We start from the raw sequence: 19718 nt of genomic DNA on the forward strand, positions 1-19718 counted from the left end.
GTAATTGGCACGCTGGGTGCTATTCCAAAAGCACTGGAATTACATTTAAAACAGTTAAAAACTGACAAAATCACCATCAGTCAAATGCAAAAAGCCGCACTGCTTGGATCTGCACGCATATTACGAAAATACGTTACGACGTCCTAGGCCCCTGGGTGGGGCCCGACTAGTAACCAATGCCAAATCCGGCGAAACAACTGGCCGCTGTGATACAATTGTATAATAATAATAATAATAATAATAATAATAATAATAATAATAATAATAAAAAAAAAGAATTAAGTTAGATTTAGTTAAGTGTTGATTACTAGGGGGAGGAATATATATATATATATACACACACACACACACACACACACACACACAATATAAGGAAATGGGATGTGAATTGTAAACAGCAATTTGGAAAGAAGGATAGAAAACTTTGTTATCAAATATTATGGATGTTTAGCTACAATAGGACATAAGGATTTAGTGTTATTGGAGGATTTTCGAAATAGTAAATGTAATGCCAGTATGTGGTTATGTATTAAATGGTATATTTTATGATGAAGGACATTTAAACAACTATAGTCAAATGAAAATGGAGGTATGATGACGGTAATATGTATAAATATCTGAGTTAAAATACTTGAGTTAATATAAATTGTGCTTGATGACTGTGGAAGAGATGCACAAAAGTTTTTTGTAACCAACTGATACACTTTCTGCAGTATGTAAAAAAGGAAGATTTTATGTGTTGTGTTTGTTTTGAAAATTTAAAATAAAAAAAACTTTAAAAAAAATCAATGAAAGGAGACCATATCTTTATATCATCAGCCGTGCATATTATTTCTTTTAAATTATTCACCAAATTCAATACATTGAGTTATTTTCAAGGAATGGATTATTCCATTATGTTCTGGTTTGCTTAATTTAAAATACGCAGCAGAGAGTTATTTCCATTGCTAGAGTTCCATGTCATTTTATAAAAATGAAGCCACTATAAAATTAGGGAAACATTTGAGTTGCCAACCCAGAAATCTTACTTGAAGTAATTGTAGTTCATTTTCTAGTTTAACTTTGTCAGCAGAAACATGCTGTTCTGTAGGTCTGACTGCAGTTTCACACTTCTCTAACCAAGTCAAAAAGGTAGACAATTCCTTCTCCAATCTAGTGGAATATTGTAATAAATAAATAATACAGTTAATCCAGTGCTACTAAAATACTCTTTAAATCTGCAAAAACTTTTGTAACTGAAAAGGACATAGGGTAATTTTTACCTCTGACATTGTACGAGGTGAGTCTCTAAAGAGTCATGTCTCTCTTTCACTTGTTTCATAATATTTTCATGTTTTTGCTGAAGCATGACAATATCTTGGTTTGCTTTTTCTTTGTCTGTAAGTTTGCGACAGCAAGATGATAAAGAAGTCAATGCTTGATTTATTTTTTCCAGATCTTGTGAGAGGTCCTGTTTTATACAAAGCCACAAAACAGAATCCATTTATACATTGCAATGTTGTAATAAAGTTATCATTAAATTTCAAACTAGGTTTAATACAAGCAATTTTAGAAAGTATACATGCTTATTACATTACATTATCTCTCAATTTGTGAATACAATTTTTTCAACTTAAAAATTGTCTATAAGTGATATATTTCATATTGTGGATATAAAATAAAGGCTTAAGGCAACTATCAAGTGGAGCTTTTAACTTGTGTCACAACAAACTAGTTGTTGATCACAGAAATCTCATATTTCTTCATTTGGTAAATTCTGACTATAACCATGTCCATTTATTTATTGATCCTCTCAAACAAGTGATAATGTTTGAAAACAAAAAGTTCCAAGTTTTTATTACCGTAAGGTCTTGTAGAGACTTATAAGTTTCTGCTAACGAACAGGATGAACTATCAAGCTCCATCAGTTTGGCTTCAGAACTGCTTAAATCTTCTTGAATCTGAATGAATAAAACAAAAGAAGAACAGGAAAAGGAAGAAGAGGAGAGTACATTGCCATTTTCTTTCATTTTAAATAATTAAACTGGGATTCTTCAGGGTATATCTTATGAGTTGAAATAGCTCATAAAGTCAATATGGTCTGTGAGAGTAATAATGCTACTTGCTGATATTTCTGTAATAACAGTTCATGCAATTAAACTGGTATTTGTTACTTATGTTAATCCTAATACTGAGATGTTAAGAATGATTTGTTGTTAAAATAATATTCTTCGATATCACTAGGATTACTAGGCTTATTTAAAAAATCAATAACAATTTATGCTAAAGTGACAGTCAACATGGCGGAATGGTTAAGGCATCAGACTAGAAACTTTGAGTTCTAGTTTTGCCTTAGGCACAAAGCCATCTAGGTAATCTTAGACCAGTCATTTTGTCTTACACTAGAAAGGAAACAATGGCAAACCACTTCTAAAGAACCTGACCAAAACTTGACCAGGGACATCACCAAGTCCAGGAATTGAACACTAGGCTAAGTGACTCAACTATGCACAAAAAAACATAATGGGATACAGGAAAATGGCAGCAGTTATCTGGACTCAGAAGTCAATATTTGAAATATTTGGCTATAACAAGAAACAGTGTTTTCACCAAAGGGCAGGAAACTAGTACAATAATGAGTATCTGCAGGCAATAGTGAAGCATGGTGGAGGTTCCTTGCTAGTCTGGGGCTGCATTTCTGCAAATGGAGTTGGAGGTTTGGTCGGGACCAATGTGTTCATAATGCTGAGAAATACAGGCAGGTTTTATCCATCAAGAAGGTATGTGACTGGGTCAAAATTTATTCTGCAGCAGGACAAGAGAATGGCCCCAAACATACAGCCAATGAAATTAAGAACTTTCTTCAGTGTAAAGAAGTCGTCTTTGGAGTGATCATTTGGTCCCCACAAAGCCCTGATCTCAACTTCATTGAGTCTATTTGGAATTACATGAATACACAAAAGTATTTGAGGCAGCCTACATTTGTAGGCTGTGGTTAGTTTTCCACAATGTTTTGAACAATCTTGAAAGAAACCTTGCCAAGTTCCTTCAAAAACTATGTGCAAGTGTACCTAGAAGAATTGATGCTGTTTTGACGGCAAAGTGGGGACATAATAAATATTGATTTGATTTGGATTTATCTTCTGTTTATTTACTTTCCATTTTGTTAATTAATAAAAATAGACTATTAACACTTCTATTTCTTAAAGTATTCCTAATTTACAGCATTTTTGCACAATACTATGCAAACACTTTTCCAATGCTATTCTATGGTAGGAAATTATGGAAGGATTTAGCCTGAGGCAAGTTTGCTTAAAACAGAAGTTTATAGTAACAACATTTTTGACTAAAAAGACTATTTTAAAAATACGTAAGTTAACCTACGATAACTGTCATGATGACTGCAACAAATATTTGATTGACTGACATCATAATAAACCACAACTTGTTCTGACAGAATAAATCACAGGAAGCCTCAGAACAGCATATTTTCTCTCCCACTTCTTGCACTTCATCCTCCACACAGGCCCCTTAAAAGCATCTAACTATGGTTTGAAGAAATCCAATTTCAAATAACTGATTATTAATTTGACTTTTTTTCAAACAATCCATACTTTAAAACAACTTGATTTGGATATAACTCTAGATCAATGGGTCTCAACCTTCCTAATGCCGTGACCCTTTAATACAGTTCCTCATGTTGTGATGATCCCCAACCATAAAATAATTTTATGTTTTCCTTATTTTTTCAAAAATATGTGTTTTCCAATGGTCTTAGGCAACTCCTGTGAAAGGGTCATTTGACCCCTAAATGGGTCCCAACCCACAGGTTGAGAATCACTGCTCTAGATCATGGTTAATAAAAAATAAAAAGTGAAAATATTTTCATAATGTAGAGGGATATGTTATATTTATTGTTTTGTTGTGTCCAACCAATCTATTTTATCATATTTTATCTTTAATTCTTAGCATTTTACCAATGAAGAATTTTGAAGCAACTATTTTTAAAGTAAATACTTTAATCAATGTTTCTCAACCTTTGCATGTTTAAGATGTGTGGATTTCAATTTCCAGAATTCTCCATTCATTATATTTAAAACAATAAATACAGGTAGTTCTCAACTTATGACTACAATTGAGTCCAACATTTATGTTGCTGAGTGAGACATTTGTTAAGTGAATTTTGCCCCATTTTACAACCTTCCTGGCTAGAGTTGTTAAGTAAATCATTGTAGTTGTTAAATTAGTAACACGATTAAATGAATCTGGCTTCCCCATTTGCTTGTCAGAAGATTGCCAATGGGAATCACATGAACCCTGGGACACTGCAACTGCCATAAATAGGAACCAGTTGCCAAGCATCCAAATTTTGATCATGTGACCATGGAGATGCTGCAACAGTCATTAGTATGAAAGAAGGTCACAAGTCACTTATGACTTATGACCTAAGTCATAAACAAACTGTTATAAGTCAAGAACTACCTGTAGACTGTTTGTGTTTTAATGTGGTTTAACACTCAACTGTCACTGTGTTTTTTGAATGGCCCAGACAAAATCGATGTGTTCTACCTTTCTAAAGTTTTCCTCAAATTTTTGCTGCACCGCTGCCCTTCCTGCGATGGTTCCTTCCAAATTCTCTGTATGATCTCTGAATTCTTCCCAGTATCTCCTAATCTGTGTCATCTTGGCTTTAATATGTGCTGATTCTCCAGAAGTAAGATACTGAGAGAAAAGTTGAGCATCCTCTTCTAGCTTTGGGATTTCGTTGTCCTTGTCAGCTATTTCATTCTTAACCGCCTAAAATGTAAATAAGTGTACGTAAAGAAGCCATATCATAGGTTGTTTCATACATTACATGGAAATTACTTTTGCTTCAAACAAAAAAGGGCACTCAACAATCACCTGTATCTATCATATTATACATCATTAATTCATGCATTTATTCCAGTAAAGTTTAAATACATTACGGATAAAACATAATTATTGGACTCAACTATTTTTCTTTCAACCATGTTTTCATCCTTTTCCATATATAACACAATTTTCATTTCTTAATGATTCTATAGTAATCAGACAATTGTTATGTAGCATATAGCAATGTTACTGGAATTTTTGTCTGAAGTACTTTGCAATTGATTAAAATTCTAATAGTACTTATCAATCATATCTCCATGTAGTTTGGGAGAAACACTGGTTATTAATATTCTTGTAATCATCATTCTTGAACATTCTTGTAATTATATATTTTATTTGCTCTAATTCAGGTACAGCTGATATAAATGTACTCCATTTTTTAAAATTTGGAACAATTAAGTGTAGGTGGTTTGTTCAACCGAATTCTTTGGTTTTGCTGTAATTGTAATAAGGATTGGCTAACCTGTTAGTTTATGAGAACATCCAGATTAATTAGCTAGTTGGTTTTTTAAGCCGAATATGTAGGAAATTAAAAATAAAACACAGGATTCAATTAATAGTGTCTATTCTTTTCCCAATAATTAATCCACCCTGATCACAGCAATTTGCATACTACTGGAAAATGACGATTTATAATTGAATTCACTGCAACATAGAAAACGGACCTAGACTAACTTGGATTCTTGGTCCATCTCTCATTATACTGTTACAAAAGTATGCAAAATGTGAGATCACAGCCTGCATGTGACCCACCACTATTCTTTTTCAGTTGTTTGGGGTATAGGAGAAAATTTAAGGTTGGGGAGGAACTGAGTGATATATTGTAAACCACTTAAAGCACTCCTTTTGCCCCTTTAAATTATTGGTCTCCCTCCACAAAGTCAAATTCATTTTAGATCCTGTCCCTGAATACTTTTGAATTATAGCCATCAACATTCTGTATGAAGCTTGTTGCCACTTTGGACAGAAGATGGTCAACTAGTTGGCTGAATTTCAGACAGGAGACAGAACCAACTTTATCAACTGAATTGGGAATTACTGAAGTCAGAATAAGTGTTCTCTTCCCTCAGAATGAAATAAGACTACAGCAGGGCGCTATGCATCACGTGCTGGCCACATCCACACCCAGTTTAGCAAAGGGGGAAAAAGTCCTGATGTCAGATGCTGCTACCATGACAATGTGAGTTTGGGACCCCTGGACTACAGTGTTAGCTATAATAGCCTTTGCCAGGGATACTGTAGATTTTTTGACATTAAACATACTTAACAAAGCTTACATCGTATTCTTCAATGATTATGGATCTTTGAAGGAAGCCATGATGATAAAATTATATAAAGTCAATATAAAAATGCAAGTAATTATGTCTAATTATTTATGACTGCCCTAAAATATGATTTTTAGAATTACTATAAACAGCAAAGATACTTTGAGTGAAAGCATTCTTAATTGAAAAAATATATATTATGTTTTGACTTTAGCTACAACTAGATAGTTTCTGTTCTCAGAGCGAGCATCATCTCGGGTTGGTTCTGATCCTGAAGACTGGATTACTGTTATCATGGGATGATTTATGGTGTTGGGACTTACAATACAATAATACAATAGCAGCATTGGAAGGGACCTTGGAGGTCTTCTAGTCCAACGCCCTGCTCAGGCAGGAAACCCTATTCCGTTTCAGACCAATGGCTATCCAACATCTTCTTAAAGACTTCCAATGTTGGGGTGGTCACAACTTCTGGAGGCAAACTGTTCCACTGATTAATTGTACTAACTGTCAGGAAATTTCTCCTCAGTTCTAGGTTGCTTCTCTCCTTGATTAGTTTCCACCCATTGCTTCTTGTTCTACCCTCAGGTACCTTGGAGAATAGTTTGACTCCCTCTTCTTTGTGGCAACCCCTGATATATTGAACATTGCTATCATGTCTCACCTAGTCCTTCTTTCTATTAAACTAGACATACTCAGTTCCTGCAACCGTTCTTCATGTTTTAGTCTCCAGTCCCCTAATCATCTATGTTGCTCTTCTCTGCACTCTTTCTAGAGTCTCCACTTCAGAAGAGGAGAGTTCACAGAAATACTTTCTCCCCATGTGAGAAAACCTTTATTTTTAAGTCCATGCTGTACTATAATGTAAATTACATTATTTATAATATATTCACATACAGCTGTCACGCATGTCTTTCATTTGAATTTTTATTTACTTACTTTTCAGGTAAGATCATATAGTTGTAAACATATGGAGACAATTGGTATATTTCCCTTTAAATGATTCAATGCTCCCCCCTTTTATTACACACTAAAGCAAGAGTGTACCCTTGATGTATTTTAAAGAGGAAAAGCAATTTCTATCTGCAGCTTTATAGATTAGTATAATGGAATTTATTCATGTTGCTCATTTATCTTTAAAAATGTAAGGATTTATAAAAAGCTACTTTTATTCTCAACAAAAGGTAAAGAACAAAGTAGAGAACTATCAGAGAAGATCTCATTAACATGACACAGTTCTGTGAGAACCACATAACAAATTTAGCTTAACTGAAATTCAACATTAGCCAACTTTTATATTTCCACATTCAAAAAATATGGGTAAATAATGATACAGTAATTATTTATTATGTCTCCACCCACCTGAAAGAAATGTTGTTCTACCAATATTCCTAAATGTCAACTGCCTCTCACCTATGCATTTTGTGATCACAGTGTTAGAATCTTTTCATTCAAAATTGGGAGTGGTTGACCCTAATTAATGTAAGAAGGCCTTGATGAGGCCAGATAAAAGTGTTTCCTTGGTTTTTATTATGTAAATCAGCATTTTATCTTAAAATGAAATATATGTAGTCCTCAGTTAAAGACTGCTATGTGTGACTTTTCAAAGTTACAAAGGAGCTCAAACTTACAATCTGTCATGTGCTTATCATTTGTAAGCTTCACAGCTGGCTTCTGACAAGCAAAGTCACTGGAGATACCAGCGTAAAATGACAAGTCACATGATGGCTCACTTAATGACATAGCAGAACTGACATTGTTAGTTGACTTGTTAGTTGCAAGTTTTAATTATAATCATTAATTGAGGACTAGCTTAGTGCAAAGGCAATCATCTTATTGTCATATTACATAAAGCATTCAATATTTTTAATACTGTAGTACAACATATGTTGTGATAAAGGACACCATGTTGAACTTCAGATAATTAAGCCAAATAAGCAAATCTTCCAACTGTACTTTGAGGGGCATAAGGTAGATAAGTCCAACACACCATGGAAGAGTGTTTCAACATCACAAGTCTTGTCTTTCATCAGTGTCCATTCTCATCACAACAGTCAATTAAAAAAAATAATATCTAGGTCTTTTTCTCTACACCTGGACTAAGAGTATTTTTACTTTAAGAAGTTCTATCAGTTTGATAAGGAAGTTATAAAGAAGTTCTAGGAATATATATATACATATGTGGTAACACTCCAGAGGAAAAATAGAATCTAGCATATAATATAAAGAACTCAGATTATATAAAAAAAGGTTTAGCTACCAATACTGAATCCAGACATTCCTTTATTATTTCAGCATTACTTGAGAAAATACACAAAATTATACACAATTTATCTAACATATTGGAATAAAATACTGTAACTGCAATACAGATTACAATAGAAATCATTCTACATTCTGTGAAAATATACCAGGATGATATTTTGCACGTAAAGAGCCTCACCCAAAAACCAATCCACTGAACTTTTCACATATACCAAAGTTTTTTTTTATTTAACTTAAAACTTTAAAAAATTGAATTTCATTTTAAAGTCCTGCAAAACCTTTTGCCTTAGTATTTTTATGTCAAAGCATGTCTGTAGCTGTTAAAAGCCTACTTCTCTGCTCTGCAGAGTTCTAATGGAGGGGGGGGGAAATAAAACAATATTTAATGTTACATAAAACCAATCACCTTAATTTGGTTGATTTGTACATCCAGGGAAGATGATGGTATTTCCAAGGCATCCAGCGCTTTTTCTTTTTCATTGATCCAGAGGGACAATGCTTCAAATTTTTTCCCAAACTGATCCCACTTGTCTTTCACCATTTCCATGGTTTTAATACTAAAATCAACCATATTTAGTGGGAAAAAATTAACACACTATTACTGTGTAACTAAGCCCATTCTCTTACATGTCCAAGTTAAAGAAATGCTTACATAATGCCATGCCATTTTAAAAACCAAACCACAAAATGCCTGTTTCTAAATTTAAAATTCTAGCATCCAAGGAATCTGGTCTTAATCACCTTCAGAGTGTAGGAAGTGATAGTTTTTCTCCCATTTTCTGAAAAGAACAAAACTGGTGTGGGAAGTATAAAACCATCTTCTGAGATATTATTTTCAAAGGTGTATTTTTACAGCAGTGTGGAAATTAACCACCTAGCAGCTACCACATGGGTGGTTTTTAAATAGCTTATTTTCAGTTAAAGATTGTTACCATTTTAAATGTGGTGTAATGCAAGTGCAAAGTTAACCATTAAAGTGGCCTGAAGTTTTGATACTGACCTACATGTCACAGTTATCATGAAGCCAGGAGGAAACAAAGAAACACCACTAAAGATTCTGAATAAGTTCATATAACTCTACATGTAATATTCTTATTTGTTCATTAATTGATGTGCAAACTGATTGTTGTAATATCCAAATCAGATATTAACTTTATAGGATAGGTATATTGAATTGTTAGCCATACTGGTTTATTTTTGGCTCTCCCGATACATGACTCTATCCATAATGCCTCAATATTGGAAGCTCACAAGATAAATTAGAGTTTAAAACATCTTGCTTTATTGCAATGCGTCAATCCAGCGAATATTTTTCTACTGCAGGTGAAAAAATGTGGGTGTGTTTACCTGTATGTACAGTTTTGCACATAGTTTTCCTTAAGCTAATTGTCTTCCTGATACTTTCACCACTGAAAACTGTTATCCAAAATGCAATTATTTGTTAATTTTAAACTTTAGAGAAATCTTGAAAGTTTGTCTAATCAGATTGAAGTAACTGTAAATTATAATTGAGAGCCAATGCTGATCTTTATTTACAAACATTCCTAATAAACCCTTCACTTGCGTTTCTAATTAAAATATTACCATTCCCTTCCACTTGATCTCTTTTAACAAACTATTATATTATGATCAACCATACATATTGTGTTTATGCGCATTAGAAGAAAACAAGAAAGCTTCCCCAAAATTATGTGGTGTGAATGAAAATAACTGAAATACCAAGAGAATAAATATATCTTTCTGTATGATTGATGATAATTTCTATCATCCCAGATGAAGGAGATTGTTGCCTGCACTGAAGTTGGACATTTTCAAAACCCCTTTTGCAAGTCTACACAGTATGTGAATGCATTAGAAACCATAGAATTATACAACTGAACCATACATTTGTGCAAACTCATATCCAAAAAATTTAACCAGCCAGGTAGATATGCATGCATATTTTGTTAAAATAACAACCATCTAGTTTCAGCTAGTTATATTATGTTTAACTAAGTATCTGTCCTAAACTTGTACTAAAAAGGGTCAAGACCGATCCAATTAGTTATGTATTTCAGAAGAAGAAAAAATAAGGTCACACAATGCAGTTCAGAGGCAGTAGAAGCAATGCCTTGTTTTGCTTATTTGTAATAAAGGAGAAATAAGTTCTAAATATTTACAAAGCAAGAGGAGGATTCATGGAAAACAATTATTCTTTTATAATAATTTAGAGAAGACAGAGCAAATAGAAAAGATGAAGAAATCTATGAAGAAAAAAAGTCATATTAAACTACTAAGCAGGGGAATGGTTGTGTTAAAATGTAACTCCTGTCTAACATATTAACAACTTTGAATGTGGTGAACTCAATTGTTTATGTGCCTTAATGGAAAAAGGAATGTACAAGAATAATAAAAATGAATGCAAGATTGTTATTTTTTGCAAATAACTCACTGCCAAATGCTAAGAGTTTTTGTGGTCTAGAATATTAAATGCTAGAAAAATAACCAAAATACCTTAATTTAATTCCCTGTTCAGGCCACAAGCTGATTTAATTTGTTCAAAATTATTAAATAAGCCTCATGGACTTATTTGTAAAATGGGAATAAAATTTGTCTGTTCTGGTAAAGATGAAACAAAGTATAAAGCATTAAATTCACTCTGTAATAAAAGTTGCTAGATTTTTCCTTTTATATAGCTCTCAGTGTAATGCTTTCTAATCTCCAAATTCTAACAGCCAGATCCTAGTGAATAAATACAAAGGGATACAAAGAAATAAGATAGATAGGTATTTTATCTATCAGTTGTAATAGCATGAGAAAAAGAAATAAATAGGGCACATTTCAGGCAGAGAAAGGCACAGTTTAGGTTCTCACGCACTCAGTTGAACTGTAAAGAAAAATATTTTAAAAAGCAGACTGATAGTAGATTTTTCTAAATACCCTGAGGCATTTTATGAAATGACATTATTTATCAATGCTAACGTTTATGAAATAATTTTCTATTTTTATTCCTGCACTGAGTATTGAAGTGCATTAGTATGACTTTACTTTTGTAGTCAATTCAAAGTATTTCTCTCCTTGAGAAGAATCAGCCTAAAGGCATAAAATTTGATTCACAATGGCTCCTTCACACAACAATTATAAGGACACTTAAAGAACCAAGAACATAATTTTTTTCAATTAGGGTATGTATTGATACTTTCTTTTCCCCCCCTCAGATCTTCTACCACACTTGGTATTAAAACAGTCATTTCTGATAGATAAGTTATTATTTTATGACACAGTTTTACAAAGTCTTTAAGACTCAACACTGCACTAATATAAGGCAAAAAAGATACATTCCTTGTGTCAGGAAACAAAATATTATGACTATTTAAGGACATACTCTTCTTCAAGTGTAGCTTCTACTTTTTTAACTTGTTCCTGAATTGACTTTGCTTGCTGCTGAAGACTCTCCTTGCTCCTTTGACCAAGCTGTATGGCTAAAGACTTCCTGACCAGATTCTCTGCTTCCATGGCCATGGCTACGGTCTGCTTGGAAAGTTCCTGTGAAAAGGAGGAGGGGCAATTTAAACATCATTCTCAGTAACGTTTTGCCAACAAGTGGTAGTTGATATTACCTGGATGATCATCCATGATCACACAGTCATCCAGATGTTTAACTGTGATTGCCGTTTATACCCATCAAGTTCTTCCCAAACACCAGGGAAGGGAAGAAAATATTTTTTGATGGTATTACATGTAGCATCGCTGGATGTAAGCTGTTCCAGTAAAGCTGTCTTTTGCAATTGACTAATGGTGTTTTTGTCAATGTTAATGGTGTTCAAGTGGTGCTCCAGATGTTTATTATGGATTATTATGAGCCATGGTGGCACAGGAGTTAAAATGCAGTATTGCAGGCTACTTCTGCTGACTGCTGGCTGCCAGAAGTTTGGCAGTTTGAATCTCACCAGCTCAAGGTTGACTCAGCTTTCCATCCTTCCAAGGTCGGTAAAATGAGGACCCAGATTGTTGGATGCAATAAAGTGACTGTATAAACTGCTTAGAGACAGTTGTAAAGCAGTGTGAAGTGGTATATAAGTGTAAGTGATCTTGCTATTATTATTATTGGAATTTGCTCCATATTCTTGTAAACATTAAATACAAAAATAGGTTTTTAAAAATTACCAATTCAAGAATATCTGATTTAAAAGGAGGAATTCCTCACTATATGCAACTTAAAGACACTTTGGTTAATAATACAGAATTTCCTTCTGTTTCAGTTTTCTTAGAATTGGAACCATTCCCAGCATGATTGTAACATTTCTCTACCTATGTTTTATATTTGTAATGCTATTAGATCATGGTTAACTTGAACCATGTAAAGAAAAGGATCATGAAATTTGCATATCATCTTTTCATTTGGGGGGGGGGGATATGCATCTTTACAACCTGAGAACCCATCGTTACTATGTTCTGTTTGGTCCAGATTGAGCCTTTATTAATTTATTTACATTATTTATAAGGTTTTGCAATTCAACATCATTCTGGATGATTTACAAAAATAATCAGCAATAGATGCAAAACAAAAAGGGAAAGGATACCTAGCTTTAAAAACCAATTATCTTAATATTGTTTAGATATATATTTATTTTAAAGTTACTGACTTACCTACTTGACGATCATTCAGGACAAGAAGTCACTAATAAAATGCACATTTTTTTAAACAAAAAGAAATACAAAAGAACCTAATATAATACCAGGCAGAACAATAAAAGTCCTCCAGGACACATACTTTTGTTTTTTCTAATTCTGATGACAAACTCTCCAAGCTGCTAAAACTTAAGATGCGTTCAAGGGCAGAGCTGGCATGACTCAAATACTTGACAATTGTTTCTTTGTCTCTTTCAAACTGTTCCCATGTGTTTATTGTGAGCTACAAAAAAAGGAAAAAGGCAAAGTGACAGAACAATAAAAGAGGGACAGGAAATTAAAGTTCATAATTAACATGATGAATAATGAATTTTTCTGGTTCATACAATTAAGCTGGATTAAACATATTTACCAGAATTTTCATTATCCTGTTCAAAACCTCAAATATTAAATACAAATAAAATTCCCTGCTAAGTACAAGACTTGTGCATTCTATTAGCAAAGATCAATAGGAAGTCCAAATGTAGGACATAATAGCAGAGTCTTCTGTACTGCGATGACAATCCTATGTGAATTCAATGATAAATTCTTGTAATTATCTAGGTAATAAGTCTGTTTGCCATTCTACTCATCCAATATAATTTTTCCCAGTTGCTTTTCCATCTGCTAATAGTCCTGGTATTTCCCGGTTGTTTCCCCACTATGTACTACCATATTTCCATGAAAATATGACAGGATCTTATTTCTTTTGACCCTCAAAATAAGCGCTTGGCCTTATTTTCAGGAAGGTCTTATTATTTTTGAGGTGCAGGAGGCTCCTTAACCTCGGCCCGCGGATAAGCTGATCTAGAGAGGGCTGGAAGTTCTGTCTCTGTTTCTGGCACACTCTTGCCAGCCCTAGCGTCGCTGGCCCTGCTGCTCTTTCTGCAGCCTCCACTAAGAGAAGGGGCACAGTAGCTAGGGTTTGCAGGAGCAGCCTCGGCGAGGCCATTCCGCGTAAATAGCGTGCATGTGGGGTGCGTGGGGCATGTTCCCCTCCTCCCCCCACGAAATGGCAGGAACTGGCTGCGCATGTGGTTAAATATTTTAGGGGAGGTCTTATTTTTGGGAAAATGGGGTATCAAAATATGACTTCAAAAGCTTTTGTCAAATTAGCCAAGTTTGCTTGGTGTTATACCTTAGCTAGGTTTTATATGCAAATACTACTTACAGTTCAAACAACCATTGTAAAATAGCTTCTAAAGTTTAATTATTAAACTGTCTGATAATTGGATTATTACTAATATTTTAGATTATTCCCCAGCCTTAAGAATAAAATAACTGTGCAAGAGCCATGTGAGAATGGCCTATAGTGTGTTTTCTCTTTTAAACATCTGTCTTTCCTTATTTGAATAGTTCAAAGGTACATTTTGTCCAACATTCTTTCTCACAGTAGTTAATGAAGTCTTATGAGAATTCCACTTCTATTTTTGCATGCAAAAAATAGCATCAGAACTTTTAGAATAATTATGTTGCTGTAAGTGGGTTAATTCCCTATTTAAATGTTTACGTTATCTTGTTAATTGGTTTTGTCTCAATACTCCTAGAGATTTATGTATGCATGTGTATTATAGCACACATGTAATTTTTTTAACTTATAGTGGGCTTCAAAAACTATTTTTAAAAATCGTGTCTTCTAATCAAGGATAGGCCTAGTTTCCATGAATTTGTCAATGCCTCCTTCAATATCCTAAAATTGAAAGCCATTCACAAAGTCTGGTGATACCCAGTTTTGCAGTTAAATTCTAGATTAATCTAATACTTGAACTTCATAATCATATTATGAAAAGTTAATAATTTCACAGAGTAAAAGGGTAAGGATAACCTGCAATCAGTCTCTATTCTTGGTGGCTACATGGACACAACTATTCAGGTCTCTTGGCAGAAATACTAATATAGCATTACTAGAATTATTTATTTTCCACTTTAGCCTACAGCAGGTGTGGGATTCAAAAATTGGTACTACTGGTTCTATGGGTATGTCTTGGTGGGTGTGGCATGTCTTGGTGAGCGTGGCAGGGGAAGGATACTATAAAATCTCCATTCTCTCCCCACTCCAGGGAAAGGTTACTGCAAAATCCCCATTTCCTCCGAAACAGCTGGGATTTGGGAGGCACAGAATAGATGGGGGCGGGGCCAGTCAAAGGTGGTATTTACCAGTTCTCAAAACTACTCAAAAGTCCCACTACTGGTTCTCCAGAACCTGTCAGAACCTGCTGAATACCACTTCTGGATTATAGCTATAACCAATTGGGGTCCCAATCATGTACCCCAATTTGATTCCACCCTCTAACAAGATTGGCTGGAAACTTGCATTTAAAACCTAAGCTAAGCCCAAAAAAAGCTTGCCAGAAAACATCTCATACTAAATATAAAGCAATTAAGTAAAGCAACATTTCTTTATTTTTCTACAGTACAGAAGAATATGTACCTGCAATTGATCTCCACGTTGTTCCATAGATTGCTGCATGCTTTCTAATGTACTCTCCAACTTCCACAAATCTTCTTGCACAGCAGGAGACAGGCCACCTTCGATTTGTAACTCTTTACTGTGGGTAATCTGCTGTTGTACATCTTGCCTTTTTGCATGAAGCCTTTTTGATTTTTGCTAAAAACAAACATTTAAAAGTATTATAGTCAATACAGATGCATTGTCTTAATGCAAAAGTAATTGCACTATAAGCATATGCAAAGGTGCCCATACACCTTGGCAACTTTAAGACTTGTGGACTTCAATTCCCAGAACTAACTTCAACTACCAGCTTTGCTGGCTTGAGGAATTCTGTAAGTTGAACTCCACAAGTCTTAAAGTTGCCAAGATTGGAGACCCGTTTTAGGGAACAAGCGTTAAATGATCTCTGCTCATTTATTGAAAAGTACAGTTCATCTATAATTTTCAAAACTTTTCAGAAGTCTAGATTTAGAACAATGGTAAAATTCTCCATTTTTTTAAAGGTCACATTTGACATTTGAATTGTTATGGGGAATGCAAAAGCAAATCTGATTGAGCCTTTCTTAGTATTTTACTTGTTCAATAAGGCTTACTTCTGTGCGGTTATCACATCTGCAAGTAAAACAGCCAGCAGCCCCTTGTCAGATTCCTTGTAAAGTGAGGAGGGACATATTGTTAATTTAGGCATCTATTTAGTAAAATCATTTGGATCTGCTCAGAGGTAGACTCCATGCAGCCAGATTCTACCAAAATGATTGGAATGCAATCTTCTCTAGTTATCTAGGAAGAGCTTTAACAAGTTGATCCTGAAAAATTAGACATGGTTCTTGGTGCTGTGTGTTCCATCACCTATGTTTTAGATTCATGTCCCTTGTGGTTGGTTAAGTTGTCTTAGGAGATGGCATCTAGTTGGGCTCAAGCAGTTGTTGTTTTTTTGTAGAAAGGAATGCTTTCATCTGCCTTGAAGAAGATAGTGGTCCATCATAGATCCAACAGTATTAGCTACCCAATCTCTGCCCAGTCTCTAATCCTTCCTTTTTAGAGAATTTTGTTGGGAAAAAATGGTAAGTACATAGCTTCAAAGCCTGAAAGATCAGGAGCATTTTCATCTTTAATTTTCCATGAAGTAACACTATCCCGAACTGACCTCGTCCACAATCTAAGTGCTCAAAGAGAAGGTGGAAGCCATGACTTTTGCATAAATCATCTTCTGTCCCCTTAACCAGTTAACCAAACTGAAACTTAGCAGGCAATATCTTGGGTTCAGAAGACAGGTCAGAAAGTTTCTATTATAGGGAGGAGGGCTGAAAGGGGATGAAGGATTTAAGTCATAAACATCATCTGCCTCTTTCCATACCTTCATAATCTGCATGTGACTACTGATAAATTAAACAGAGAAGCCACTTTCTACTCTCCTGCTCCTCACTCCAGGAGCATCTTATTCTCTTACAGTTCCCCTTTCCTTCCTCAAGGCCAGTCTAGCAGCTGTTGCCATGGAACTGTCAGAGAAACCTTGGTGAGAAAATACTTTCAAGCAATCTATTGCCATTGTATTATATTAAGCATGGTCTGAGAAATATGCTACCACAAACAGCATTATCATATAGTTTGCCAAGATGATGGTAGTTCCTAATTTCATCTTGAATAAATTGTGAAAAGGCCCCTAGAAGTGCCTTTTCTTATTAGAAGAATAACGACGAGAATAGAGTGGGAAGAGAAAAGGAATAACAAAACGGCACTTTGCCAAAGTACACTTCAAAAAAGTTTACACTTTCTTTTTTAAAATAAATATTAAATGATCACCTCCAACATTTTATGACAGAAAATTATAAAATCCCCTCTTTCCAATTCAACCTGTATGAAAAGGGGTTCTTAATTATTATCTACAGTAGGCAAATGGAATAACCTACTCAAGAATATATGTTGTTTTGGAGGGGATAAGGGCACAATCTCCACATCTTTTCTATATTCAGTTTTGGGCTCCACGATGTAGAAAAGATGTGGAGACTCTAGAAAGAGTGCAGAGAAGAGCAACAAAGATGATTAGAGGATTGGAGACTAAAACATATGAAGAACGGTTGCAGGAACTGGGTATGTCTAGTTTAATGAAAAGAAGGTCTAGGGGAGACATGATAGAAGTCTTCCTATATCTCAGGGTTTGCCACAAAGAAGAGAGAGTCAAACTATTCTCCAAGGCACCTGAGGGTAGAACAAAAAGCAATGGATGGAAACTAGTCAAGGAGAGAAGCAACCTAGAACTGAGGAGAAATTTCCTGACAATTAGAACAATTAATCAGTGGGACAGCTTGCCTCCAGAAGTTGTGAATGCCCCAACACTGGAAGTCTTTAAGATGTTGGATAGTCATTTGTCTGAAATGGTATAGGATTTCCTGCCTAGGCAGGGGGTTGAACTAGAAGACCTCCAAGGTCCCTTCCAACTTGCTATTGTATTGTATCTATTGTATATCTTTTAGTTGTTATAGAAGAAATATAAGAAAAAAAAATTCTTGGGGGGTGCACTGTAATATCTGTATCTTTTTCCTTTTTTGTATTTAGATTTATATGTATTATGTTCATTATTTGTATTCAAAATAAAAAAGTATTATTAATTTTTTTAAAAAAAGTATTATCTACAATTCAGATGTTAATCTTTGCAGCAACAATAATATATGAGGACTTGTTGGACATTCAGTGAAAGCCGATGTGTGGGCAATTGTACCTGATGGTAGAGAAAGATTTGCTGGGCCTGTAACAAGTTATCAACATCTAAGATTTTTTCAACTTCTGTCTGAGCTTCTTTTGAGTTTGTGATCAGTTCTTCTAATGTGCCTTTCACTTCTTCAGTGTATTGAACACAATCTCCAACCGCACCCAGTGTCTTCTCAATCTGTATTCAGAAACCATATTAAAGCTCTAAAAATATTCAGTGCCAAATAATTAGAACTTATGTTTTAAACAGTTCAAAATGCATAATCAATCAATTCATTTTGTTGTTTCTATATTATTTTCCAATTATCTGAAAATAGTAAAAAAAAACCTCTTACTATAATCTATAAATATATTTCTCCTATTCCACTGCATTCTATTATTACTTTGTGAGTTTACTTTGTGCTACCTGACCTGCTTTCCGGGTTAATTTGGAAATTTTTACAACTAATTGTAGAATTGGCCATAATAGTTGCCAAACATTTTTTTTCCTATTCTATGTTCCCAATACCATACTCATTTTCTTAAAATAAATGTTTTTGTGCTCAAAACAAGCCTTACTATTCAGCAAACAGCAAACACCAGCAGAACTTTTCAGAAATACAAAACTATTTAGGAAAAAATCTCTCAAAGCAAATATGAATAATTCAAAAAGAGAAACTGACATATTGTCAATAGCACAAGTGAATATAAGATGGAGAAAGGGGAGCAGGAGGAAGGAAAATTGCTAATGTGAAGAATAGTATGAATTTTGATTTTTTTTCTCCATAGTGCCACAACTGTGTTTGTTTTTATGCATACAGCATACTATACGCATTTAGCATAAAAACTTATGTGATTACATGCTTGCATCAAACATTATATTAAGAAAAAGTTCCCACCAATACTTTCATATGAAAACTCTATAATTTGAGTAGAAAATACATTTAAGAAAACATATACAATATATTCATCTAAGAACAAAAGTTGTGGCTCTCATGTGTTTAGCACATGTACATATATGTTGAAATATAATTTCAAATTTCACTTATCACTAGCGATACAATTACATACTACATAACTCTACAATAATTATGTTATTTTTTTATTAATAGTATTCAAATGCACCTAGATATTGGAAAAATACTGATTATTGTTGATTATAGTAACATTCAGACTATATTGCTAAAATACAACAGAATCCTACTGATTTTCTATAACTGAACACATAATAGTAAAAAGGACAGCTTCTGGAGTGAATATAATATAATTATAATATACCTCTGTCAATAAGGCTAAAATTTTCTTAAAATCACTAGCAAGCACTGAAAGTTCATCCCCTTGTTTTTTTATTTCATTCTCAGAAGAAACCTCAGATAAGGCAACAAGCCTAGATTTCAACCAGATGATAGTTTCTCCCTTCTTGCAGGCATCTTGCCTAATTTCCTGAAAAAGAATCAATATAAAAATTAGATGCACCAGACAAGCATTATTAAAGTAGAAGTCTA

At 34.1% G+C, this 19718-nt stretch overlaps 1 protein-coding gene across 1 annotated transcript in view; it reads right to left on the reverse strand.

Annotated features, from left to right (window-relative positions):
- The window catches only part of SYNE1 (spectrin repeat containing nuclear envelope protein 1), a 300005-nt gene that overhangs the window by 225255 nt on the left and 55032 nt on the right, over window positions 1-19718 (reverse strand). The window contains 10 exon segments of the mRNA XM_032216017.1: window positions 1029-1152; window positions 1263-1450; window positions 1842-1940; window positions 4549-4776; window positions 8830-8980; window positions 11788-11948; window positions 13177-13317; window positions 15505-15681; window positions 18245-18412; window positions 19492-19656. Coding sequence (XP_032071908.1) covers window positions 1029-1152; window positions 1263-1450; window positions 1842-1940; window positions 4549-4776; window positions 8830-8980; window positions 11788-11948; window positions 13177-13317; window positions 15505-15681; window positions 18245-18412; window positions 19492-19656 — 1602 coding nt within the window.

The sequence above is a fragment of the Thamnophis elegans genome, chromosome 4 (assembly GCF_009769535.1).
Source record: "Thamnophis elegans isolate rThaEle1 chromosome 4, rThaEle1.pri, whole genome shotgun sequence".
Taxonomy (NCBI): Eukaryota; Metazoa; Chordata; class Lepidosauria; order Squamata; family Colubridae; genus Thamnophis; species Thamnophis elegans.